This window comes from Pimephales promelas, chromosome 4, assembly GCF_988280905.1.
Source record: "Pimephales promelas chromosome 4, fPimPro1.hap1.1, whole genome shotgun sequence".
NCBI classification, from domain to species: Eukaryota; Metazoa; Chordata; class Actinopteri; order Cypriniformes; family Leuciscidae; genus Pimephales; species Pimephales promelas.
Genome location: NC_142772.1, coordinates 39,121,138 through 39,148,845, shown reverse-complemented (window position 1 = coordinate 39,148,845; position 27,708 = coordinate 39,121,138). Strand labels below are relative to the sequence as shown.

Here is a 27,708-nt window from a genome sequence, read left to right as displayed (position 1 = left end):
TTTTTCCTGTAAACTTGGGCTAAGTTTTTCTGCCATTCGACCATTTACATATGAAGAGTTCAGATGCAAAAGCCTCTAAGTGCCATTTGAAATTTTCTTCTAGAATGATCGTTTTTATCAAGCATGTATATTTAAGTTCAGTAATTTCAGTTAAATTGCAATGAGGATTACCTATTAATTGTCATTTAAGTGAAATTACTGAACTTGAATATATAAGCTTGACAAAAATGATCATTTTAGAAGAAAATTTCAAATGGCATTTAGAGGCTTTTGCATCTGAACTCTTCATATGCTTTAGGATATGTGCCAGAGTTCAAGTTACAAAGTAGAGGGCAAAACCTGCATGCGTCATAAGCAGCTGTAAATGTGGTGTTCAATTTACGTAACCTTAGTCCTCAGCGAACACAAAGGCATCTGAAAACAGCTCTTTTTCTATGATCTCTGTGCTAAAGCCTATGAGAGTGAATGTTGATGTACCCATAATAAAGTGATGCTGACATTTAAAGAACTGCATGGAATTTAAGTTTCATGAAAACATTTTGTGCAGGTGTTTGCTAGTGCAGTTTTTGAATTTTGAAATAATGTGTAAAATCAAGTATGTCGTCCCTAACATTCTAAATATAATTTCAAGGTTGTGTCAGTCCTTTAAATCAGTGTATATACAATTCAACAATGCTTAAAGGTCAATGGTTAATCATTTTAAATCTTAATAACGGAGAAAACCAACCAAAATCTTGTCATTTCCCTCTCATTACAACATCATATATTTTCCACTTCTTTACTCGAAGAAAAATATGCATGAAATGTATAATGTCTGACATTAAGTTTTCTTTTTTACATTATTCAAAGCTTTCAAATAATCAAATAAACACATGTAAAAAAGTAATTAAATAATAATAATAAAAAAAACAGATCTCATCAATATCAATGCCATATTGTAAATCTGGGAATATTTTGATGTTTGACGTACTTTACAACATTAATTTCAGACGCAATAAACAGAATATAAATACGAGTAAAAACATAAAATGCGATTTTTCAGTTTAAGCAGAACTATGCACTTCAAATGAGTAAACATTGAGGACACACACACACACACGCATGTGTCTAAGGAGCGGTAAACATCGCAATGGACTCGGAAGATGATTTCTCTGAAACAAACTCCAGATCTATAGCTGGAGTTATGGACTTTTTCAACCTCTGCAACAGAGATGGAGAAATGCACTGGGTTCATTTTGAGAGAAACACAACAAATATTGATATAGGGAGTGTTTGTGCACTGTACATACCTGAAGCAGAGACCCTTCGGTGATCCAAAGCTCATGTAGCGCCCCAAGTGGAATCCAGATGATGGAGGCGAGAGAGATGACCCAGCCGACCACCTCTGCCCAGAGCGGGTACGTGTAGGACTTACCGTATCGAGCTGGAGTATACTGAATTATACTGGAGATCAGAATACCCTGCAGAGAGAGAGAGAGAGACAGGAAAGAGGTCATTGTTATTAAAGGGATAGTTCACCCAAAAATAAAAATTCTTCATTTCCTCATCCTCAAGTTGTTCTTGAAGAATGTTAGTAACCAAACAGTTTCTAGTCCTCATTGACTTCCATAGTATATATATATATATATATTTTTTTTTTTCATTCCATGGAAGTCAATAGGGACCAGCAATTTTTTGATTACCAACATTCATCAAAATATCTCCTTACAAATCTCCACATGGTTTAGCTCCTCAGAACTTGAGCAAGCTCTTATTGCATCATATTCCTTCATGTTTATTGCTGGTCTGAAAATGATGGAATATCATTTATCAACATCGAATATCAAAATCGATAGTGGGTGGTAGATGCTTTTCCCATTAATCAATAAATCTAGATTAAATCCATCTTTTTAACCTAGCATACCCATAACACACTATCACATGTCTGTAATTCAAATCCACTAAAGGATTATTAGGCTGCATAAATTAGATCAACCGGAACCGGGAACACTTCCCATAACATCCGATGTACATCTTGGCATCTACGCTTGTATTAAAGGGATAGTTCACTTTGAAATTGATATGTTTTAGCTTACCTCAAGGGCATCCAAGATGTAGGTGTCTTTGTTTCCACAGTATTTTCAATTTTGATAGTTTTAGGCCAAACCATTCTTCTCTGTCAGTCATATAATGGAGGTCTATGGGGTCCACCTCAAAGAGCATGCACAGAGAAGTCCAAATTAAACATGATTTAATGACTCGTAAATGTAAGTACACATTGATGGCCTAAGACACGAAACGAGCGGTTTGTGTGAGCAAACAAACAGTATTTATATTGTTTTTACCTCTTGTAACCACAGCCACGTCCAACTGATCTGAAGCAACGGGTGCTTCGGTCTGCGCCGGAAGTTATCTCTTGCGCGGTTTGCGAAAAAAAAAAAATCAACGTTGTCTGTTTATGTATCGTAATCGTCGTCCATTGCAATTTCCTGTATATCTAAATATGTTTAGATCTTCACAGTGAAGGATAACACTTCTGAAATCTCTGTGTAAACAAAACAGTTCGTTTTCTCACACAAACCGCTCATTTCGTGTCTTAGGCCATCAATGTGTACTTACGTTTACGAGTCATTAAATCGTGTTTAATTTGGACTTCTCTGTGCATGTTCTTTGAGGTGGTGACCATAGACCTCCATTATATGACTGACAGACAAGAACGGTTTGACCTAAAAATATCAAAATTGAAAATACTGTGGAAACAAAGACAACTACATCTTGGATGCCCTTGAGGTAAGCTAAAACATATCAAAACTTAAAATCAAAGTGAACTATCCCTTTAAGTCTCTGTTCATCCTTATCCCGAGATCACAGCAGTCAGCTGAATTTGGCCCGTTTGCAGATCAGATGGTGGACCTGCATCTGGATGACCACAACTGCCCTGAATGTCAGCGGAGACCATGACAAGACAAGCCCTAGAGCCAGATCCCCTGTGAAGACCTCGGCGATACAACAGCCATCGGCACAGATCCTCACTGGAGACCATGAGAACCAGACCTCTGCACTGACCCTATGGCCAGCTTTGACTCCTCCCCACCAAATGTGGACATAATGAATCCCGATCTTCAAGCAGAAGGAACTGGATGAAGTATTTTAAATGATCAATCCACAATTGGGTTTCTTGAGTTTGGGTTTCTTGCCACTGTCCCCTTTTGGCTTGCTTACTTGGGGACACTTAAAATTGTTGAACGAAACTGAATCAACACTGAATTGACCTCAGTTAAACAATGACACTATTTTCTGTTTAGAGTTGCTTTACAGAAGAACTGAATTCTGTTTGCATCATTGAATCAAAATCACTGCTTTAAAACATCTCCATTGTATAAAGCGCTATATAAATGAAGGTGACTCACAGAGCAAAGAAAGTTTTTTAGAGACAATACTGACAGAATTTTCATTTTTTGGTGAACTATCCCTTTAATTCAAAGCAAAGCATTATACCTCACCCAACCTCTCAGATCTGCACTTCAACAAACACACATCGGGATCCACTTTATAAATATCTATTATCAACAAATGTACTCTTTTTCAATTCTATTTAAGATTTTAAAGACTTTTTAATGTCCTTAAATTTTAAAATTTGTATTTATGGGAAGATAAGGGCATTTATGATGCCCGGATTCCCTGTAAAAATATGTGTGCACAATACAGTCTCATTAAAACTGAGTTTTGTCATTGTTTTGTCACTTCACTGATTCACTAGGAAAAAAAGGTCTTGTTGGGAATAAAAGTGTAGTATTTTAAAACCATCTGCACTCTGAAGCTATTTACTCTGAAACGCAGATGAATGTAGTTGTCAATTATCAAATATAGAGAATCCCATCATTTTTTCCTCACCAGCACAAGCATGGGTGAAAGGTACTGCCAGCAGACACGGAAGTAGAGGTTTGGTTTCTTTCCCAGCATTTTCTCCACCATTAAACTGAGCCGTCTCACTCCTGAATGTGTTTGAGAGAGAGAGAGCGATGTGGAAGAGAGCAAGAAAGAAGTGAGATGGAAAAGCATGAACCATCAAATCTCCACATCTGATCTGAGTTTCTATAGTCTGAAGTGCATACTGAAGGTAGTGATATTCACCAAATATGAGAGTGACGGCGAGCACCTCGAAGAAGGCCAGAAACATTAGAGAGACCACAGCTGTGTAGTGATCCATCAACTGAAACACATATATCCCACCCTGCACACATACAATATTACATCATTAGTATTGAAATCAGGGTAAGGTGACTATATATATATATATATATAATATATATATATATATATATATATATATATATATATAGTTTTTGTTTGTTGGCCAGTTACTTTTCATTTACTGTATGAGAGCATTAGGATGCATATTTTTATGATGTCTTTAATGTCTACATTTCAGTTGTCCATTTCAATTAATTCACTCTGAATTTTTTTTATTAAAAATACAGTATATACAAAAGGCCTAGATATTGCCTTTTGTTATTTTTATCGTTAAACCGGTGCACAAATAAAAATTAGATCAAATAATATCCTTCCCTCCACTTTTGTTCTGTTCATTTTCACATTAATTTATTAAAACTTAGATTTACAGTATTGAACTTTTTGAATTTTAATAAAATTAAAAAAATGAATATAGTGATTGAGAATAGATATCTCTAAATCAAATCTACTGAAACTAAAATTATGTTTAGTTCAGGAACAGTTCCAGAAACAGTTGTATAAAAATCCAAATGATCCAAGTATAACAAAATCTCAAAAAATAAGAATACATTATTTGTTTGTAATATGAAACTAGAGCATATTTACCCTGGAAATGTGAGGAATCCCCAGCAGAAAGCCAACGCTGCAGACTGCCAGAACAATCAGCTCCTTCCTCTTAAAAACTCGCAATGCTTTCTTGCCAAAGCCGTCCATGATGAAAGTTACAGCCACTTCCACCATGGCAAACTGCACAGATAAACATATGTACATTCACACAAACAATAGTCCAAAATGTTCAAATGTGAATGTACAAATTGCACACGCATATAGCTCTATTATAATACCTGGTGAGCTAGGCACTTTACTGATCACCTTTCCATTCACAAGAATGAGACATTTTCATCTATTATAATTAAACTGCACTCAAATTTCTCATCTTGCTTACAAGATGCTGACATTGACTCTCATACAGTTGTGCCTTTCCGGTGTGTGCAATGAGGAAACAGCTTTACAGTTTACACAGCTCAAAGAGAAAATAAGAATCCTGTGATCTTAACAATAAAAGCAGATGATAAATATAATCTTTTTTTTTTTTGCTCTATGAGATTCACTGAATTTCCTGCTCATCAACAAACCTTGAGAACACTCAAGGACATGGGAAGACTGGGCCTACTGCTGCAGAAACTGATAATACAGAAGAAAGAACATGAAATGAGCACATTAGCCATCTGTGGCCTACTAACATTTACCAAGGCCACATCATGTTTATCCTTTGTAAGGAAGATAACTGCAGAATTGCATTATAGAATTGAATAGGAAAATTCTGACTGACAAAATTGATCCAATATGTTGCACAGAATGCAAAGAATGGCAGATTATAAAAACATTTACACAAGTATTTAAGTATATGATGCTGAAAAAGCAGTGAGATCCATTACAAAAGTTAAGTTTAGCGCATGTTCACAGAGAAAACAATTGAAAAACAATTGTGTCCTGTGCAAATTGCTTAATAGAAGGAACATGTTTGCTGTATGTAGGTTTCAGACAGAAAGGTAGCTTTCTGAGGTTTAGAACAGAGCTAGTTTGTGCAATGTACATGCTTGAACTATGAGGCCTCTTCTCTTCTACCTGACTGTCCAGTCCAAGGCAGAGTAACATGATGAAAAACAGAGGTGCCCAGAGCTGAGAGATCGGCATGGTGGAAAACACTTCAGGATATACCACAAACACCAGACCAGGTCCTGCAGAAAAACACATAAACACAAAAATCACACCGATTAAGAGAAAGATGACACCAGTTGACTAGTTGTTATGCCAACGCAAACATTAGCAACAACGGTCTTGGCCATCAAGAAGAACCAGATCTGTCGCACAGTACTTTAAATGTTTAGTAATGCTTCGCCTAACACGATTACCCTTTTTTTTTTGTTGTTCTCCAACATTCAAAAAAATGCAGATTATACATTACTACAGTACTAAAACCCCAAAATAAGATATTGTAGAAAAGAAGAGAAGGAGTCTAAATAGAATGGAAAGGCTTGGAAAAGTGCAGCTGTCTTATTTTTGATTTTAAAGAGCAACTAAACCCTAAACAAACTTTTTTTAGTTAACGATCTGTAAGTATGGATCTTTATTAATACCAGTCATTGATTCGAGTAACTTTTTTGACATTTGTGTATAAAGTGTTTTATTTCTACAATATATGGTGTAAATAACGTCTTAGCGCTGCCCTCTTCAGGTTGAACGGTGGCTACTGCAGTTGAATTTGCCTATTGGATGTTAGCGGTTCTTCGCACATTTCAGCTCACCACGCTCTTGGCACGAGCTACGCCCTTGGCAGTATAAAAACCAGCTTGTTTCGTCAAAACCACAGTAGCTAGTCAGGAGTTTGAATTGCGAATATTGAAAATGATCAGGATAGAGTGTTTTAGCATCTATTTCGTCCCCTCCATCTCCGCTGGGGTCTGCCCACTTTTTCAGCATTTTCAAATATTGCCAGTGGGTGGAGTCAGGCTCTGACCAGGGGTTTAGTTACCCTTTAAGGTCTTTCAAAGAGAAAACAAGACATTAGAACAAGACATCAGAGACATTAGATAATCCGCCGTTTTTTCATACTGTATTAAACTATGTTATTCCCTTAACTAAGATGACTTTACACACTATAAGTGTGTAAAGTGGATGACTATATTGTATGGCGGAATACGTCAGCAAGTGCTTGGGAGCACTTCGACTCGGCACATATTTATCTATGGACTCGGCGCAGTAATATCATCACTCCGGAGAGTGAGAGGGGGGTGAGGACTTTTCACGAGTGATGATATTACTGCGCCGAGTCGAAGTGCTCCCAAGCACTTGCTGTGTAGTACAATATAGTTTTCCACTTTACACACTAAGAAAAGCGCAACGTTTTATTTGTGTCACCGTCCTAGGTCGAGTTACACTACTCGTGTAACTGTATTTAAATGGGAAAACATGGAGGTGTTCGGTCGCTTCTCTGCTTGGCCCATATTGAATGAACTAGGCTAGTTAAGTGGGATCAAAGTGTCTCGCGCACCAGAGCGAATGAGTGCACGCACTGAGACGAGAGAGGTACGCATCAACTCGTCTTAGTTAAGGGAATAACAGTTTTAATATGAAGAAGAAAAAAAAACGGTGGAGTATCCCTTTAAACCATTTATTATGATGAGGAAATGCTCAGCAAAGCTGCTGAACAGCAAAACTATAATTGCATTGCTCAGAAAAAAAAGATCCGCCTGCTGTTCTGAGAGATGCCTCCTCAAAAAATGAGTATGAGAAAACACACACACAAAAAAAAAAATATATAAAATTACAAAATAAAACAAAACAAACCTATCAAACATTGTGCAAACTAATAATTTTCTGAAGTACTGTATAACTGCCAAGGTTTCATTGCTTTAACTGGTATAAATTGATGGACTTGAATGACAACATCATATAAACTGTAATGTAATATAAACACAAACATTATGGTATTGTAAACTGCTGTGAAGTTCTCCTGAGGGCAGCTCAAATCTCAAGGACATTCTTTTATTATTGTTTTTTCTTTACTTATCTACCCATTTCTCCCATGAATGGTCTCTTTTATTCACTTTCTCTGGCATAATCCTATTCACCCTTCACCTCCTCTCATGCTTATCCTCTCTAGTGGTACAGAACAAGACCGTTTCATTTATCATCCCACTTCATTTTAACGTTTGAAGCTGGAATTTTCCCCACAGCGTTCTCATTTCCTTTGCTTGCGAGGTGTTGATATTGACTTCCCAAGGGCTGTTTCACACACAAAACCAGCACATATTTATATCAACGTTCACATTAATAGGTTACAGCAGTATTTACATTGCCAGTGCCCGGTTCTGTGTAGATTAATTAGGACTTGGTTGTAAATGTGATTGCTTTACTCATGTACAGTGCATTAGATTTCACACCCATCACAAGAGCACAACAGAAAAGAGCACATAAGAAAAATAACAGATCCTGTGTGCAGTGGTGGATACAGAAAGTGGATGATGGGTGGGCCAATAAAAGTGTAGGTGGTCTGGAATAATTCACATCCCCCATGTTTTTCAATCGGCTTCTATACTGTATATATCACTGTATATACACCCATGACTTAAAGGTGAAGTATGTACGGTCCAAGATTAAACAGATAATGAACACATCAAAATGAACAAGGTACACTGAACGCTTCAATACATCATCATAAACCTGTTCAGAAAGACAAATGTTCCCGTTTATAAAGTTTCATTTGATGTGCCCAGTCCGTGTGAACAGCCTCAATTGTCAAAAAGAATTGCCAGGTGCAGATCTGTTGGATGGATTTATTTTAAGCCAAACGCTTGTGTTAGACAGAGTGTTAGCCTTGCTTCATGACACAAAGCAACACAGCTTAAAGTATTCCTCATATGTTGGACCTTGGATCGAATTTAGTCTACTTTTGCCTTTAAAGACATGCTATTACAAGCATTCGTAAGAGCTGTGTTTGTGATGAAGGGCCATTTGCAAGCTTGCTTTACACTAGGTGCCACTAGTGTTGCAGATACATACCTTTGAACACCCACTCAGATTGTGCAGTGCGATCAAGTGTGAGCGGCCAACAGGTAAAAAAACAAAAAAACAAACAAAAGCAAAGCAGGAAAGAGAGAGATCCAACCTGATAACAACTACAGTATATCACAAAGAGAAATTACAATGAGTCCTGTATCGACAACCAACCATGGCTGATACAGTGCACACATGAGACCTATGTACAGTTCAGAAAACCTATTAAATGCAAATATCGTAAAACCAATGCCAGACTAAATATCTACCCAATTAACAAATTTCTCCGGTTAGAAAAGCAGTGCATTCACAAACTTTCTAGCCATATACCCTTTCAACAATTCCTCAAAAAGACCGTCTATACTTTCTTTGCTGGCCTTAGAGTCTGAAGTGGTTAACGGTTTGGATTTTTTTTTTAGGATGTCAATAACCAGTTTGCATTGAAAGAAACAAAATAGAAAGTTTTGTCAGTTTTGGCGCAGGCAAATAAAACTCAACCTGCTTGCATTCACATCATTGTCTGTAGGGCACAGCTGATTGGTTCCTGCTGTATCAGTAGCCAATTAGCTCACATGCTCAACACTTGGTTGTGTGTAATAGATAGCTGTTTAGCCATTTTTTGTAATAACATAAAAATGTTATTAGGGCTCTGCTAGTTGGCGTGAAGAACATAGAGTAACTGAAGAGACCCATTAGCATATTCTTATTAAGATTAGGATATGATATAGTTCTAATGCATGACAAATCAAATCTCATTTAAAAATAATTATATTTAATTCATTAATTAATTTATATTTAATTAATAATTATAATATTGAAGAACTGTAAATTGTATTATAAAAAAAAGATGCATTTCCCTGGTTCTGACAGCGTGTCTGTAGCTACGCCCTACGCCCCCTGGTCCTTGAAACTGAGCTGTGATTCATGGCTGGATGAAGACAGCAATTAAAGATAACAGGAAATGTGGTTCAAGCGATTCAATGTATTTAATGTTTGTGAACAAACCTTGAAAAACACAAGGACATGGGAGGACTAGTTTTACAGCAGCAGAAACTGATAAAACCCCCCCAAAAAAACACTTACCATCTGTGGCAATGTCATCTACAGGTAGGTTGTGAATGTGAGCCATGTACCCGATGGCAGAAAAAATAACAAAGCCTGCTACGATACTAGTGGCTGAATTTGCCAGAGAGATGATAAATGTGTCCCTGTAAAATAAAAGGCAATCGTGATGAGGAGAATCATGCATTTCTTGAAGATAACAGACCCTTTAGCTCTGATTAAACTTGAAAACACTTAGATGCATTTATTTAATTTTAATGTAAAAATATGTTTTTTTTTCCCCCTAACTTGTATTTTAAATTTTTCATTTCCATATCGCTTACTTGAGGATGTTGTTGTTGTACTTGTTGTAACTGGCCATAGATATCATAGAACCAAAGGAGATGCCGATGGAGTTAAAGATCTGAGCAGCAGCATTGACCCACACCTGGAACATAAGATTAACAAAGACATATAAGAGCAGGGTTTCATTCTTGTCTTTTTGTCCATTTTTTAAAATTTGTAAATAAAGCATCAACAGGAATCATATTTAACGTTTGCATACTTCTATGGGCATGAAAGTCCTGTCAATCGATCTAAATGTTTAAACTCAATTTAATCACAACATTTTTGTAGTTAACACATTCAGACTCAATAAGATCCTTTTTAAAAAAGGAAACAATATAATGTGTATTTATTGGGTTCGGCAATGTACATAAGCATAATTTATACAAGCAACACAAACAGAAATAGGGAAAACATAAATCTAAAATAAATAAAACCTGCCATTCATTCAGTCAGTGACCTGGTTTATACATGATACACAGGTGTTTTCAAAGAATTGACAGTGTTAAAGTTATTTCAAACCTACTCTAGACCTGTTGATTAACTTAATCCAGTGTAAATTATACGTTAAATGGTAAACAGCCACAATTCCCACAACAATGCTGATGTTTATCAGTGGTACTACAGTAATGATATGGTAGCATGCAAGCTGTAATGTAATGTTGACTGGTAGGTTGTAGTTTGTTTTTACCACCACTTGACTCATGTATTTTTATTCAAATGATCTCACCTGGACTTCCAAGAGTTTACTCCAGTTTGGCATGAGGAAGAAGAGGATACCATCTTTTGCTCCAGGCAACTGGACATTATTGATCAGCAATGCAATTAGTATGAAATAAGGGAATGTGGCAGTGAAGTACACAACCTATGGACAGAGTCAACAGAGGGATTTTTATTTTTGATAAGGGCAAAAGTACAAATATATATATATATATATATATATATATATATATATATATAAAAAATGTAGTTTCTTTAACAACTAGGTTAAAATTTATTGAGGTTTATTCACCTGAACAAATATAGATACAATAACAGTTAACACATTATTCATATTTTTACGAAGACATAACCACTAACTATCAAGCTGTAGCTTAAATATTCTATTTTGCCTTCGTTTAGAAAATTAAAACACAACGAATCTATTCACAAATGACGTGAGCTTTGAATTCTGACCTTTCCAGTGGATTTCACCCCTTTAAAGATACAGAAATAAACAATGGCCCAGGCCAGTATTAGGAGGCCAAAGAGTTCCCAGCGAATCCCTCCAGCGTGCTCAATCCCTCTGGTCATTTCTAAGACCTTATGACTATTAAAAAACAAAACAAAAAACAACACATTTCAATTAGATGGATGGATGGATTGAACTTTTCCCAATTTTCCATTTACATTACAGGAAATGAATACTAGTTCCTCAATATACAGTAGTGTGACGTAACATACACAATTATGTATTATTATACCCTATTATACCCTCAGTATTGTCTTATTTTCCGTGCATTTCCCTTCACCCTCTTTCCCCCCCATCTCTTCTCTCCCCATGAGGAGATAGCCTGAAATTCACCCCAAAATCTATATGGTTTATTGTGAAAAATTACCACACAACACTATACATGTCTGGTATCATTTGAAATGTCTCAGTGCGACTGGTACAAATGTCTCATTCTCAAAGAAGTAAACCAAGAGGTAATAACGTTTTTAAGAGTTTAGAGGTATCTTGCTTACAGAGGACGGTGGGTCTTTCATGCAAATTACTTTTTTATCTTCAAAAGGTGTAAACTCCCTAGGCTTATGACCCTAGTCAATGCAGATTCCAATTGTAAGTCCATGACTCACATTGGGTAATGTTTGGTCTTGGTCTGGGTATATAAATAATGCTGAAAAAGCTATATTTTTCCTAATGTGAGATATGCATCTTTTACTCTTTATTCCAGAGCATTTTATGTTTTGTATTGATTGTCTTTGAATTTATGTAATTGGCATGATACATTTACCTTAATAATAATAAATTGTTACATTTTAATTTATTCTGACTTACAATGAAATTATTTTCTCAAGTAGATTAAGTGAAGGCTGATATTACTGCAAATCTGTGTCAGCTTAGTAACAGACTAAAGACAAGTTTTGAGTGGAGCACAGGGCACAACAACTGCGCTTTTAGAGCTCCAGCTAACACTTGGCACTAGTTCAAGTGTACTTGGATTGTAAAGGCTAAAAAGAGAATTTCCGTTTAGGACAACAAAATGTTGATCAGCCAACCAAAATAGGGTGAGCCTTACCTCTGCTTTAATGAAATAATACTAAAACTAAGTGTACGTGGGAAACCATGCCATGACCAAACCAAAGCTACTATCAGAGAAGTAATGTTGGTGTACTATCTGTAGTAGTGGTCATGACCTCTGACTAGAGATAGTGTTACTTTAATTCAAGTGTATACAGATCTTTGGGGACTAAACAAAATACTTTTAGATAGAGAAAGCATGAAGGTGGCCTTCTAAACAGTATAGTTAAGTCTGGGGAGTTTGTGATCGCGAGTCCTGAGTTAAACAGCCGGCACGAGGCTCTCTGTGCACTTTAGACTCCCAATGAACGAGTAAAATATAAAGTAAAGAGTTAAATAGAATAATCAAATGTCTAGATACAGTATCATATAAATGATCAATTACCAAATGCCATTCCAACCTAAATTCAAGATTGCATTAAAATGGAGTTAAATAAAAGAAAATTGGAATTAAGACAGAACGTGCATAAAACCTTCCCCAGCTTATCGGAAAACGGTAGTTTGACCGATTGGGCGGGCCATACATAGTAAAAAAATTAGATCTGTCACTCACTCAAAGAACTGTTGACTGGCTGATTGCAGATGCGTGGCATTGCCAGGAAAACCAGTGGAACAGTTGCCAACTGCATTCCACGTGTTGTTGCAGGATTGCCATGGCAATGAGGGGCTGAACGAATGAAGCAGGTAGTAGAGAGCCCAGGTCATGAGCACGTTGTAGTAGGTGCAGAGCACGTAAGAAATCACTACCGTTGCAAGCCCCACACCTGAGGACAGACAAAGAAACAGTGAGACACCAGAAAATGACGACACTTCCTGCCACCATTTCCGAGTCTTTCACTGCCGAACAGACTCATATTGGAACAGCACTTAGGGCTCCTCAGATGCACTGAAATGTTTAGAATTAAGTTTTTATTTAAAAAAAGAATGAAACCGTTGACCTCCAGATGTACATTTCTAGGTTGGCATACAAGTTTCAAAAGAGCAAATTTTCATGACAGCTGTTTTCATTTCACTTAAGGTCAAATTATATTAAGATAACTCTTATCTAACAACATTTCTAAACATACGTTAAAAAAAGAAAATCTAGTTTCCCAGGATTCTTCTGTTATTCTTTCTTAGTGAATATTTTGGTGGTTGACCAGGACACCAGGGGTTTCTTATGGCTCCAGATACCTTATGCAAGAGTTTAAGGAGATTTAAATCAGAAAGTCTATTTTTTTTATTGAGGATTGAATGAATAAATCCAGTAAGGCTGTTCAATGTTATGCTGTAGCTTAGATTTCAAAAGACCTCAGGCACACACAATTCTGAAGAGCTGAAAAAATATTTGAACCCTGCTTACATGTGATTCCAATTGGATTGATATTGTGGGGTATTAAATGTGTTGTTGGAACAAGTAGTCTCATAATCTTAATCATATGAAAACTTAAGCTTCAAATAGCTTTTTACCACTTATTTGTAGCTTACAATGGTTCTTAACTGGTTCTACAGTGGATATCAATTGGTGACCTAAATTGTACAAAAACATATATACAAAAAACTTTCCCAAATATATTGTGCCAAACAGCTTATTTAACAACCTCTCATGCTGCCAATTTTGAATGGGGGGACTTCACGAAACCTGTGCATCATGTAGGTATTTGCCTTTCATGAAGTGACTAATACAACTTAATATCATAGAGTCTTTAACGTCAACAACAAAAGTTGAGAACCACTGGCTTACACAACAGTATTTCTGTTTCCCAATGATTTCATGTATTAAAGGTGCTCTAAGACAGTGTTTCCCAACCCTGTTCCTGGCGGCATACAAACACTGCGCGTATTCTTTGTCTCCCTTATCAAACACACCTGATTCAACTCATTAGCTCATAATTACATGCATTAAAGGATTAGTTCACTTTTGAAAAAACTTTTGCTGATAATTTACTCACCCCCATGTCATCCAAGATGTCCATGTCTTCCTTTCCTCAGTCGAAAAGTAATTAAGGTTTTTGATGAAAACATTCCAGGATTTTTCTCCATATAATGGACTTACATGGGAACCAGACAGTCCAAGGTCCAAACGACAGTTAATAACAGTTTCAGATGCAGCTTCAAATGTCTTTAAACGACACCAGACGATGAATAAGGGTCTTATCATTCGAAACGATCGGTTATTTCAAAACTTATTCCAAAAATTTAACTTTTCTAAGGACAAATGCTAGCATTGCTCCATTCTGTGAGGCGCGTTTGTAACGTCACGTAATTACGTTCAAAAGGTCACGGGCGACGTAGCCGGAAGTACAGAATCAAAATCGTCCGACATCGTTGTTTTACCTTTTAATTCCTTTTTTGTAAACGGCGTTGGAGTTAGTTTGCACGTTCAACCTATGCGTTCAACTTGTAAACACTCTGACTCTGTACTTCTGGCTACGTCGCCCGTGACCTTTTGAACGTAATTACGTATTATGTGACGTTACAAACGCGCCTCACAGAATAGAGCAAGGCTAGCATTTGTCCTTAGAAAAGTTACATTTTTGGAATAAGCTTTGAAATAACCGATCGTTTCGCATGATACGACCCTTATTCATCGTCTGGTGTCGTTTAAAGACATTTGAAACTGCATCTGAAACTGTTATTAACTGTCGTTTGGACCTCCGACCGTCTGGTTCCCATGTAAGTCCATTATATGGAGAAAAATCCTGCAATGTTTTCATCAAAAACCTTAATTTCTTTTCGACTGAAGAAAGAAAGACATGGACATCCTGGATGACATGGGGGTGAGTAAATTATCAGCAAAAGTTTTTTTCAAAAGTGAACTAATCCTTTAATGAGCTGATGAGTTGAATCAGGTGTGTTTGATTCGGGAGACAAAGATTACGTGTTGGGGTGCCGCCAGGAACAGGGTTGGGAAACACTGCTCTAAGCGATGCTACGCATTTTTTAGGCTGAAACATTTTTAGCCACATACAGAAAACAACATCTCACTTTACGCAAGATGCCTGTCCCCTGGACACACTGTAAAAACACACGGCCTCTGTAGACACCCCAGGCTCCAAATGGCAGCAAAAACAAACTGGTCCAACCTGGACCACAAAACAAAACAAACAGTGTTCCAGCCAATAACCAACAAGAATGATTTGGGGGTGGGGGTTGGGGGGTTAGTGCGCATGCAACGGAAGGGAGGGGACGGGATGAGGAGGAGGGAGGGTCAAACTAGCCTTCGTTTTTTCTAACAATAGTTTGAACATTAACAAGAAGTGACGTCACCCAACATCGCTTAGATCACCTTTAATTGTATCCTGAGAAAACAGAGAAACAGAACTCTTAGCACACAACACAATATGCTTTTCTTTATAAAGAGATTCAATGGCCAGGAGTAAACTTAATACTCTTCTTTTGTGCTGACGCATCACTGAAATTCTGATGCAGAACAGACTTGCTTTATACGGTTTTGATTCATTACTGCCCAACTGTAATCAGCATTGAAATCTCATATAAGTGAAACAGAATTAGATTTAGAAATGGACATCAGGAAGATGTTTAAGAATTAATTGTCAAATAATAACAAAAACATTCCCATCCAGTCATCATCAGAGTTCTTAAAGCTGAAGTCCGCAGGTTTTCATCTTCGTCGCCATCTCGGTCCGAAATCTGCAATTGCAGTTATTCGCGGAATTATCAACTTTACGTGAGCTGTACTTCGACACGGCACAGCGCAGATTAACACAATGTTTTGAGGAGAGTGTGTGTGTGTCGTTCACCGAACTCTTAGTCCAAAATCATTGCATTTTACAGCGGGTGAATCTGTTGTCACTGGTGATTGTCGTTTGAGCCTTTTTGGATCCGCCATATATCAGGTGCTGTGAGAAAAGGCTATAAATCTCCACCTCCAGAATCCTCACACGCAATACTCTACAAGCCGAGACTCTTCTTTATGTGTACAGATGTGATGTAATGACGCAAAGACATGTTCGAATCTCCCGCGGAAATCCACCAGTACCACTGAAATTAAAAACATTATTACAAGCTTACTGTTTTGAATCGAGCTAAGGCAAGCAGAAAATTTAACTCTAGCTAGTTATGTACTTGCTCAAATTATTTTGGATAATTTTTAACCCAAAAAAAGTTACGGACTGGAGCTTTAAAATAAGCTTTTGCCATTAAAAAAACGGAAAAAAATTATATTAGCCATTCCTAGTGGTCCATTTATGATTTACTTGCCAAACCAAACAGTTTGAACAGTTTTGAATTCAATATAAACATGTCTATTCAACATGACTTGGTAGGACATGGTAGGAGGATGATTTTAGTTTTTACCATGCTTTGATGCCAGCTATAAGTCCTAGGATTAGCTATCATCACTCTCTACGGATCTTGGCATTGTTTTGTGTATTCCCACCACCTAAATGGAATGTTCATTAGTTGTTTCAGGCCTGAATGGTAGAAAGCACTAAAAAACGGAATGTTGTTGTTGTTGGCACATCCTGTGGTGCCTTCTGAGGTAATATAAACTCCCCCAGAGCATTTTGTTCTCCTGAGCTTGAGCCTAAATTATTCCACTGCTTAACAATAATATAGACGAAGGGCATTGTGGGATTATTGGATGCTCTACTTGGAAATCCAAAATTAACATTTAGTCTATGATGAGATCCATTGCATGTAAGATTATTGTAAACGTTGTGTTAAAATTGAGGTTGTTGAAAGGTTGTAAGCATTTTTAATTGAGAACAAGTTTGTTTAAGAACAAGTTTGAAGCTAAAAATACCATCACATATTAGTAAAGGAGAAAACACAATACTTGACATTTTAACATATATTATCTTTCAAAGAGTAAATAAACCCCTACATCCATATTGTTATCTTATGGAGAACAGCTGGGCCTCCCAATATTTTTTTTTTTTTTTTGTGACAAATATTATTGCCTGCAGGTATATAAAGGCCCTATGGGTTTCTTCCATACTTTATTCCAAACTTTATCGAGACAGAAAGATACTTTTTGTTTTCTAAGAAAAGCTCATCAACTATATTTTTCATCGGTTTTCTTGTTCAGAAACAAACCCTAGAATGTATCCTCTCCCAGGTCCCATATGAAATCCTAGTACAAGTTCCACAATTTTGTATAACATTAGTGCTGTATAACTGAACATAAAAGTATGAACACACTCTCTTTTTCCTGTTTAGTGCACAGTAGTTCATTGTTTTTGTGATTGTGGGCATTTACACCTTAGGAACCTTGTTAAATCATGCAACCCTGAGGTCAACGACTGTTGAAGGCTATGATTACTCCAGAGACAGAAAGGACTTAGGAGTAAGGTTACTTTTCTGACCATACCCAAGATATAACCAATAAATAAAAGTCCCGAAAGATATTACAAAAGTAAAAGGAGGAGAGCTATTATGGAGAGCTATTAGGAGGAGAGCCATAGAGAATTACCCTTTACTCACTTTTTTTCTGGTGGATCGTCTGTAACATCAAAAATAATGTGACAAAAAGAGTACATTTCAGTTAAAAGAATATACAGAAAGAACTACCTACTTCAGTCCCTCTGCTAGCAAGGAGCCATAATCGGCTGAAATGAGCCCTATATCAAGGGATGGACCCAAAAGATTTGACCGGGTAGACTATCTCTGTCTTTGAGGAGAGAAGCCTTTAGTTAGCAGGTGAAAGAGTCAAATTTAAAAAAAGTAAGAAAGAAAGAAAGGAAAGAAAAGAAACTCAAATGATGAACAGCGATGGCTGAGCTTGGTGTTGACAGTCACTTTAGCCATTTAATTGTATTTTATATTTATATCTTTAATTACATGAATATTTTAAATACATTTGTGATATTTTGTAATATTTATGATATATAACACTTAAACATGAAATACTGTTGTTTTCACACAATGTTGTATGTATGTTTTCATAAAAGTAAGAGTTCAGGTTCAGAACACAGGACGAACACAAGAGATCAGCCATCACCAGGTCATCAGATACTGTATGAAGTGCCATATTTACAGGTCCACACATTTTTACAGGGAAAATCCAACACAAGGGTGAGAAGAAACTCTGTATCCATGCTTGAACTGTCATGTCAATACAGATATGGGTTGATACAATAAACATAGTCCAGCAAAATGATAATGGGTCATTGACATGACATGCGTATTTTTGTGTCCAAGTGTATTATTTCTTTTTAAAATAATTTGATAACTTCATGACATGTATCACTTTATTAAAAACACTTAGTTTGAATATATTTTCAGAACATTCAAATAATAAATAGGCCTATTATTTTATTTTATGTTTTGGTATCTTAAACCTCAACCTTTTGTAAAAAAGTAATTACAGTAAGCATGATAATGCATTATCCAGAAGATCCCAATCGATTCTTTGTGGCTGAGGGAAAAGACTGTAGATCTCTCTCAGGTCCTGTTTACACCTGCTATTAAGATGCATTTTGGTCAATCAGATCACAAGCGGACGACGCTAAACACAGGGGGGTCTAAAAAGTTTTGAGCTTGTCCACTTTCGACCACTTCCAGAGGTAGACGAAAATGCATTTGTAGTGTTAACACTCATGCTGTCGAATGTGTTTAAAAAGCTGCAAAAGCTCGCCTACTCTCTGCCAACTGGTTTAACGTGTAAACATTAAGGGAAGCACGCTAGCCAGACAGGATTTAAGGAAAAGCTTACCAAGCACAATGTTCTCTCACCATTTTTGATTCTAACAGTCACTTCAGCGCAGTCTTGCGGCTATCAGAGCAGAAACGAAAGCTGCTGCTCTCCATGTTTTTCCGTCGTCTCCGGGTGCGTTTACTGTATATGTAAATCGTGCAAGCTTATTTCGTCTATTGAAAGATCTAAAAAAACACATACATTTACACATAGACCCCTGATAAAAAAAAAATCAGGACAGAAGTGGTTTAAAGTGGACAAAAGACATGGGATTAAAATAACAGGTGTAAACAAGTATGTGTCTCCCTCGTTAACTTGTGATCCAATCGACCAAAACGCATCTTAATACAGGGCCTAAGTTGCAACAGGTGATACAACCGTAATAATGAATGTCCATTTATGAAATAAAAATAAAAAAAAACACATTATTTAAGCTAAATAAACAATACATTTAAGCTAGGCTTCTCTAATTATAAAAATTTTAGTTTTAAGTTACAATTGTTACACTTCGAAGTATTTTCATGATAACCATTTTTTATATCATTTTAAAGAAAAAATGGTCACATTTTATATTAGGTGTCTTTAACTACTATTTACTTACATCAAAAATTGTTAGGTATGATGTTGTTCATGTTGTTTTGCAAAATACTTGTGCTGCTATTGAGGTGGGATATGGGTAAGATTACGGACAGGTTTGCTTGTATGGGGTCAGTTTAAAGGGGGGTTAAGGGGTAAGGGAAGGCTCAACAGTTGTAGATGTCACCACAGAAATTAATTACAGATGTAATATGCAGGTATTTAAAAAAAATAGGTACAATGTAAAATCATGCATGTACACAATCAGTACATTCTATCATATGATTCATCTAAATGTTAGTATATAGTAGTTAAAAGTATAGTTAAGTGGGACTTGCAAATGTCTTCCATTTCTTGTAAAAAGAAAAGAGAGGTGATGAATCTTGTTTAGTAGTTATTATATAGTGTCCCATTCAAGCTGCTATGCATTTAATGTTTTAAACATCTTGATTAATACATTTTTTATGCTGTAAACTTAATGCACACTTAAGCTGATGATTATTTTTGTATCAATTTAAAACAACTTTATTAAATCACAATTGATTACGGTTTATCTACCCAATCTTTTGCATTGTAGCCTATTCCAGTAACTATGTTCTGAATATGGTCATGATTTATTCTGTTTTTGATCAGTTTACTACTTTTACTTTTACCTTTGTTGACACAGTAACAAAGAACAAAGAATAGGCTTGTTCCATAAAATACGCTAAGAAAATTGGGGATTACAGTCCAAAACCTGACTTGAATTAAATTAACAAATCAGTCGGAGCTGAACGGGTTCCATAAGAGAAATTTATGTTGACGCAATACCACTTATTTAACCCTGGTTTAATGAGGCAAAATCATTTGATATGCACACTATTCTTAAGCAGCGCTATAGCTCCACTATAGCAAATAGCATATTTTGTGCTGTGTTGCTTGTTGCTTTCCTCAGTGCATAATGTACATATCACACGTATATTCTCCATCTGTATATGTCGCCTTGCTTTTGGCTTGCTCAGTTGGGGTTATTTAGTGTTTAGCAATAGTATTGATCTGTGTTGTACTACTTTCATGTTATCACTGTGAAGCTGCTTTGATACAATCTGTATTGTGAAAAGCGCTATATAAATTAAATGTGACTTGACTTGACTTGACTTGTATATGTTAGAAAGTCATGCAAATATTTCCATTTCGCGGTCAAGTGTATTTTTAAGATGGCAGTAACTGTTAAGGGACTACTGTTATGGGGTAAATCCAATATAGGCCTAATTATTACCTCAGATGCGTGTTCCTCTTACCAGTTAAAATTGAGTCTGTGAATTTTATTTTCATTTTTAATTGAGTGATTTTAACATCTGCTTTAAAATGTTTTTGTTTTTTTTGTATTAAAAAGTTCTAATGGGCGGCGGCATGGTGGATCGGAGGGTATAGCAAGGAAATCACCGGTTATAGAGCCCAGGCTGAGAAAGAGAAAGAGAGAGAGAGGGAGAGGATGTTCAAATGTCCTATTAACCATAAAAGGAACTATAGGTGCCATAAACAAAACCAAAGTGAAATGTATTCATATATTTTAATTTATCATTGGGCACTATACATTCAAACAGTCATTAAGAAAAGAAAACCTGTAAGTTTTTACTCTGTAGGTGGTCACTCTGGCAACTTTGCTTTATGGAACCAAATCAACTAACAATGAGTCAGACTAACAAAAAAAGTAAAAAGTATAAAGGTATAAGAATAATACTTGATATTACACAATATAATTGAACATGGTTTTAGATCTATATTGTATGATTTATAATTGTAGTCTAGCCAATACATGTGATTTATTATTTACGTTGATTTTCTGTATAGTATATATTCATTTTTAGACTGATAGTGGTTAATGAAGTCAAATAATGGTATGCCAGAGAGTCAGTGGTAATTGTGTTCCTGTCAGTCAGTGATATAGGAACTCTGCAACAACTTAGGCTTAGCCTGTTAGCCTGTTTAACAGTTAGCCTGTCCTTGACCAGGTTAGTTTACCAGCATAAGATCCCAGTGTGACTGAGCTTGAGCTATGTTCAGTTTGCTTTATGGAACCAAATCAACTGACAATGAGTTAGACCAGTGTTTCCCTACCCTGTTCCTGGCGGCACACCAACACTACGCATATTCTTTTGCTGCGTCCCAATTCGCTTACTTATACGCCCCCTAAAAGTATGTACTCTTTTTGTGAGAAAAAAGTACATACTTTTGAGTGTGTAGCAAAAGAGTAGGCAAGCTTTGGGACATACTATCACGTCATCTTTAACGGACAGCTCTGTCGCGTGCTGCGTGCATCCTGTCACTGTAAACTGCCCTGTCAATCATCTTGTCACAGTTAAAATCCTCCATTCTATCTAATTTTATTTCCTACCGTTTCGGAGAGCACGTTCATCTGCCAGTTGTGGGTCTTTCATGCTCTCCTCGTGTTTGCAATTTGAATATAATGATGCATTTAAAACGTAATGGCTAAACGTGTCTTTACAAAAGTTCACAATGCTGCTGCAAATGCAATATAATGTGGACAACATTGAATACATTTATTTCCGTCAGTTCAGATACTGATAATTAATCACCCAAAGCTCTTTATCTAAACCTCTCTACACAACCGCGGGGACTCGCGCGTCCTCCGTATCGACTACGTGTCTGTAGTTTTTTTAACACTTTTTACTCGTGTTTGTAGTTCTAACCGAATCCTCGTCCAACACGCAATGGTTTGTGGGCAATATCAGCCGTTAGAGTGTGCAATGTGCATCGATCTACACTTCGGATTCTGACCGGAAAAAGTAGACCATGCGAGACTCTTTGAAACACTCATTTCAACATACTACGATTTGGGACGCGCTAATTCTATTTTCGAATACTATTTAGGACGGATAGTATGCGAATTGGGACGCAGCACTAGTCTCCCTTATCAAACACACCTGATTCAACTCATCAGCTCATAATCAGATGGGTTAATGAGCTGATGAGTTGAATCAGGTGTGTTTGATTAGGGAGACAAAAAAAATACGTGCAGTGTTGGACCGTTACTCAATATGCCTTCTTGTCTGTACTTGTGTTCTTGTGGACTTGTGAAACGTCATCAGTCGTGGCCCAAGTACTGTCCCAATACACAAGTTTGCATTTAGGCAAGAATGGTTAAAAATCCCGGATGTGTTCTTGACACTCCCATTTTACCGAGGATGCATCGTTTGGTAACTTGTGTGAACTTGACGGCAGAAATATCCCATAATTCATTTCGGCATTCGCGGAAGGAGCGGGAAGCAGAGAGAGGCAGGTCAAAAGTTACCTGAATATTACCGGCGTTTTTTCCCGCCGTTGGCTAGTGATGTACACAAACAAGCAACAGAAGTAGAATTAAAATGAGACAGGTGTTGCTTTATTGTTATGACTATACATTACATTGTAGTGCATGTAGAGCAATCCCTTAGGCTTGGGCGATAATGCCTGGCTGTATAATAATTCTCGTTATGTTTGGGCACTGCAGACGGTGTCTGTGCAGGTACTATTGCACAATACCAGCAAGAAGAACACATCGTCTCAAACTGTCAGCAGCGTTCTGTATGCTCGTCATCTCGTGAGTCTGTTCTTTGCATTCTTGGATTAGAGAAACAGCCTTGGTATGCCAACAGGAGCAGAGTTGGGAAACACTGAGTTAAATTACCGGAAAAAAATCATGGCTTATTTGATAAACTTGTTTTATGGAACAAGCCTCCGGACATACAATGCGACAAGGTGCACCGCAGGCAAAGTCGTCTAGAGATTTTACGAGAAATATATCTTTATATAATTTATTTATAAAACATATTCCTTTAAACTCATCTGATGTCAAATCATAATTCAACAGACTTGAACACAGTTGAAAGTTGAACAGTCTGCCATTAGTTTGACTGAAATGCCAGAATGTCCAATACAACATAGAAATCAATAAGACTTCCCATTTGCTGTACTATGTTTGGATGGTAGAATAGAACCCAGGAGATGTGAGTGATTGGGACACTTGATCCACTCACCTTTGAAGAGGGGACATATTTTAGCCAGAGCATGGACCGGCCCCAGATGAGTGTACTGCCCAACAGTGAACTCCATGAAAAGCAGTGGGATACCACAGAGAAACAACATGATGAAGTAGGGAATCAAGAAAGCACCTGGAACGTGTGAAAGATTGAAAAACAAAACACGAGACAAAATAATGAATAAGTAATTAAAATAAATGAATGATTAAATATTTTATAAATATTTTGTTATTCTTCAATGGTCACAAATGTTTTCTTTTTGTTTTCTTCTTAATGTTCAAATAGTCCTGTAATTATATTTTCCACCACTTAATTTGTCTTTTTTCCACATCATTCTGTGAGGTTAAGTCTATTTTCTTGCAACTCATGTTAATGCAAATTGGGAGGGAAATATGTTTTTTTGACATGCTCCGTAGATGAAAAGACCATAAATGTATTCCCTCTGATTTAAAAATAATAATAATTTGGAAATTGGACATTTTTAGATGGAAAAAAAAAAATCAAGAATCTGAGGTTGTGAATGGTCTATGACAACACAGGTGAAAAAAGCAAACAATCATCTGAACAATATGGATGTTCGCTAAAATAACTATATGGTTCTATACAAACAGGAGGCAGGATTATCTGCTGTGAACTTTGTGACAGCAGCTGACCTATATAACTTATAGGTTTTTATTTATCCTATAATATCACAGATCACAGAAATTGAGTTTTATTGATTGTCATTCTTGGGACAGTATATTGCGTTTTATTTTTTAACAATGATTTTTTTTATTGTTACAATAATTTTTAGAATGATTTGAAAAGCAACATAGACTGGCGTGAGAAAACAAGATATCCAATGTTACACAATCCTGTCCTGGATCTACAGTTACATCTTATAGTTACACAACAGACACAAAATTAACTTCTAATAAATAATTTAAACACTGATAAAATAAACAGAATGGCCATAAAAATGTAGTTTGCAAACATGTGCCAAATGTAATCTTTTGTATTTACGCAAGTCCTGAATATTTTTGTTATACAGTTAACAAAGATTTGGATTTTTTTTACTCTAAAGGTGGTAGAGCCAAAAAAAGTATTTTTTTTTTTATTTACTCCAAAAAGAGTAAAAAAGTATTAAAATGCTTTCATTACAACATAAGTGTACACAGCTTGAATGTATGTTAAAAAAAATTGCCTATCAAGAAATTTCCAAAGCTTTACTCTATTTGACCTGAACACAAAACACAAAAGAGCCTTTTCCCTAAAAGGTCAGTTATGTGATATATATATGTAATTTATGACCTTGAATTGGCATAGGTTACAAAAGGGGTCCTCTTGTGATATGTTGTTTGTCACATGACAACAAAATGCAAAATGGCTTCCTGCATGTTTACAATGTGCTACATTGTGTTGACTTTTGATACTTATATTTTGCATAAAAAGGCCACAATGTTTTCCTTTAATATATTTTTTATTCTCAGTCATATAATTTGTCATCTCTGGACACTCAAAATGCCCGTATAGCAATTATTAACTGTAATACATAATTCATCTTTTGAGGAAAACTATGTTTACCATGGCGATGAGCATATCGGAATGGCTACAGACTCTGGTGATTCATCATGAGAGAAGAGCAGGAGTCTCGTCACTCACCTCCTCCGCTCCTGTAGCATAGGTACGGGAAGCGCCACACGTTCCCCAGACCCACCGCATAACCGATGGAGGCGAGCACGAACTCCAGACGTCGACCCCAAGTTTCTCTAGGTTCCGTTATCTGGTGTTCAGTCTTTGTCAGCCTCATGGCCTCATCTACCTCCTCTTTTCCCTCTCCAAGCTGCTGCAATGCATACTTACTAGACAAGGTCGTAGTCTTGTTATCAGTTCCAACTCCCATCATTACAAACGTTTAGCAGTACAGCGCAAAAAAGGTATTATTATTAGTGCTTAAAATATAAATATTAGCGCATTAGAAATAGTGCTTTTTAATATGGGCAAATAAGGATGCATCAGCACTTCAAAATGAATTAGCTTGACACTGTTGCTCTTTGCCGGTATCAAATGTCACTATCACCGCTCTGTATTACAAGATAGGTGGTCAGCATTTGGCTAACTAAATCTACCCCTATAAAAAAACGAGTTACCGCACCATCTTTTAACTGTTCCGAATGCATAATATGCACAAGTGGTCACCTGCTTATATAGCTCAGTTACACAATGTTTTAAGACCAGCCCCCTAAAAAGTATAGTTTCGGAAAATTCGCATGTTACATAGCTGTCTTCCTTCGGCTCCGCCCATTGAGTGACGTCAGTCGCCTACGAATGCGCGCTCTCGCTGTCATTGGTCACGGTCAGAGCCATCACGGTGCGTAACCATAGATATCTATGGGTGTGTAACGGCCACTTTGTGTTTTATGATGGTGTTATGGCAATCTGAGTTAAAAATTAGAAGTGCGCATGTGCGTAGAATGTCAGTTAGATTTGTGAAGCTGGAGTAGTATGAAGCTGCAGGAGTTGTGAGGAGAGGAGATAACTAAGCGCTCTGCCGACTCCCATTGTATTTTTTCTTTAATTTCTTTTTGTGACCAGAGTTGGATGTTTGTGACTTTGTGTATTTAATTTTCTCGCTCGATCCCCATGAATGGGGACGAGCGTGACGTTTGAGAGGTTTTATTAAACGCGGGGAAAATATGACAATCGTCTCTCCTGCATATTTTCAGCTGGATAGTAGTGTTTTTCTCTCTGGGCAACATCTCTCAACTTTCCGTTTCAACCGGCGACCTTAAAATCGAGTCAAATAACCAGCATGCACGTGTAGTGTTTTTTTTTTTTTTTACTTCGTGCACAATTAATGTAACATATTCCCGAATTGAAACATTATACTGATTGTGAAAAGCTTTTAAACGTGATAACGTTTGATTAATCAATGTTGAGAAGGGTTTGGTAATACTGTAGACTAGCCCACTACAAATTTTAGGATTTAAATTGACCATATTTTAGACCAGTAGCTATGTAAGTAATTTAATTCAAATTCAGTATGAACAAAGTTTACATGTAACATCTTCCCTTTCACGTATCGAGTAAAGGCATTCTATCCATAGTATATAAAGGCTAGATGTGTTACGGCCATAGGTTACGGCGGAGTTTCCATCGTCATCACCGGCGGCCATCTTGTCACAGACAAGCTGATGTAAGATGAGTGGTCAGCACGAACACAAATACTCTTATCTCGTTGAAATCTTGACGGATTTACAAACGGTTTGGTTTCTTACAAACGTTATTAACGTGGCTATAATTATCTGGATGATTATTTATTTATACACTTTTTATTCATAAGTATGCAGTGTCATAACTACATCTCTGACGTTTATAACAAAACAAACCGTTTGAAAATCGGTATAAAATTGAGCAAGTTATGGTCATTTAAATAGTACATGTACCATTAACACAATGTTACGAGTGAGCGAGCTACCTGTGACAAGATGGCCGCCAGGTGCAGACGTCGACCTCCATTGGCCAGCAGCGTGGACGACACATCTAGCCTGCCCTTCATATCTATGATTCTATCCACCTTTTTCTGCGACCGTTCTATTTCCCATGATTCATAGCGGGTTCAACTGACTGGACGGTTTTCTATGGAGCGAAGTATGTGCCTAAACCTCACACACAAACAAAACGTGTTTTACTCACACCCAATGATTCACAAACAAACTCAGTGTGGTTTGTAAATACAAAACATCACTCACAAACTAATGCATATTGTTCTGCAAATAAAAAACGTACCTATCAAACAAATACAGTATGTTTTACATATACATAGAAACGTATTTCTTCAATGACCAAAATATCCTGCAAGTACAAACTAAAATCTTTAAAAAAGTACAAAACAAAATTCTACACGTACAAAACAAAATTCTACAAGTACAAAGCAAAATTATACAAGTACAAAGCAAAATTATACAACTACAAAACAGAATTCTACAACTACAAAACAGAATTCTACAAGTACGAAAAACTGTCACGTGACTTTTGGCACTATTTTTCCG

General features: G+C 36.7%; 1 protein-coding gene across 2 annotated transcripts; it reads right to left on the bottom strand.

Annotated features, from left to right (window-relative positions):
• Nucleotides 1-233: 233 nt before the first annotated feature.
• LOC120469766 (sodium- and chloride-dependent GABA transporter ine) lies at nucleotides 234-25,974 on the bottom strand. 2 transcript variants are annotated; one of them, XM_039658929.2, is made up of 13 exons: nucleotides 25,319-25,974; nucleotides 23,675-23,809; nucleotides 12,993-13,203; nucleotides 11,335-11,467; nucleotides 10,889-11,023; nucleotides 10,158-10,261; nucleotides 9,856-9,980; nucleotides 5,842-5,954; nucleotides 4,819-4,959; nucleotides 4,114-4,213; nucleotides 3,874-3,974; nucleotides 1,290-1,460; nucleotides 234-1,200 (listed from the first exon to the last, which is right to left on the bottom strand). In XM_039658929.2, the coding sequence occupies exons 1-13, from the start codon at nucleotides 25,560-25,562 to the stop codon at nucleotides 1,108-1,110; spliced, it is 1,806 nt and encodes a 601-aa protein (XP_039514863.2). In that variant the 5' UTR covers nucleotides 25,563-25,974; the 3' UTR covers nucleotides 234-1,107. The 2 variants fall into 2 exon arrangements, with proteins under 2 accessions (XP_039514863.2, XP_088986612.1); XM_089130486.1 differs by lacking the exon at nucleotides 25,319-25,974 and adding an exon at nucleotides 17,958-18,053 and having other exon boundaries at nucleotides 23,675-23,811.
• Nucleotides 25,975-27,708: the final 1,734 nt, after the last annotated feature.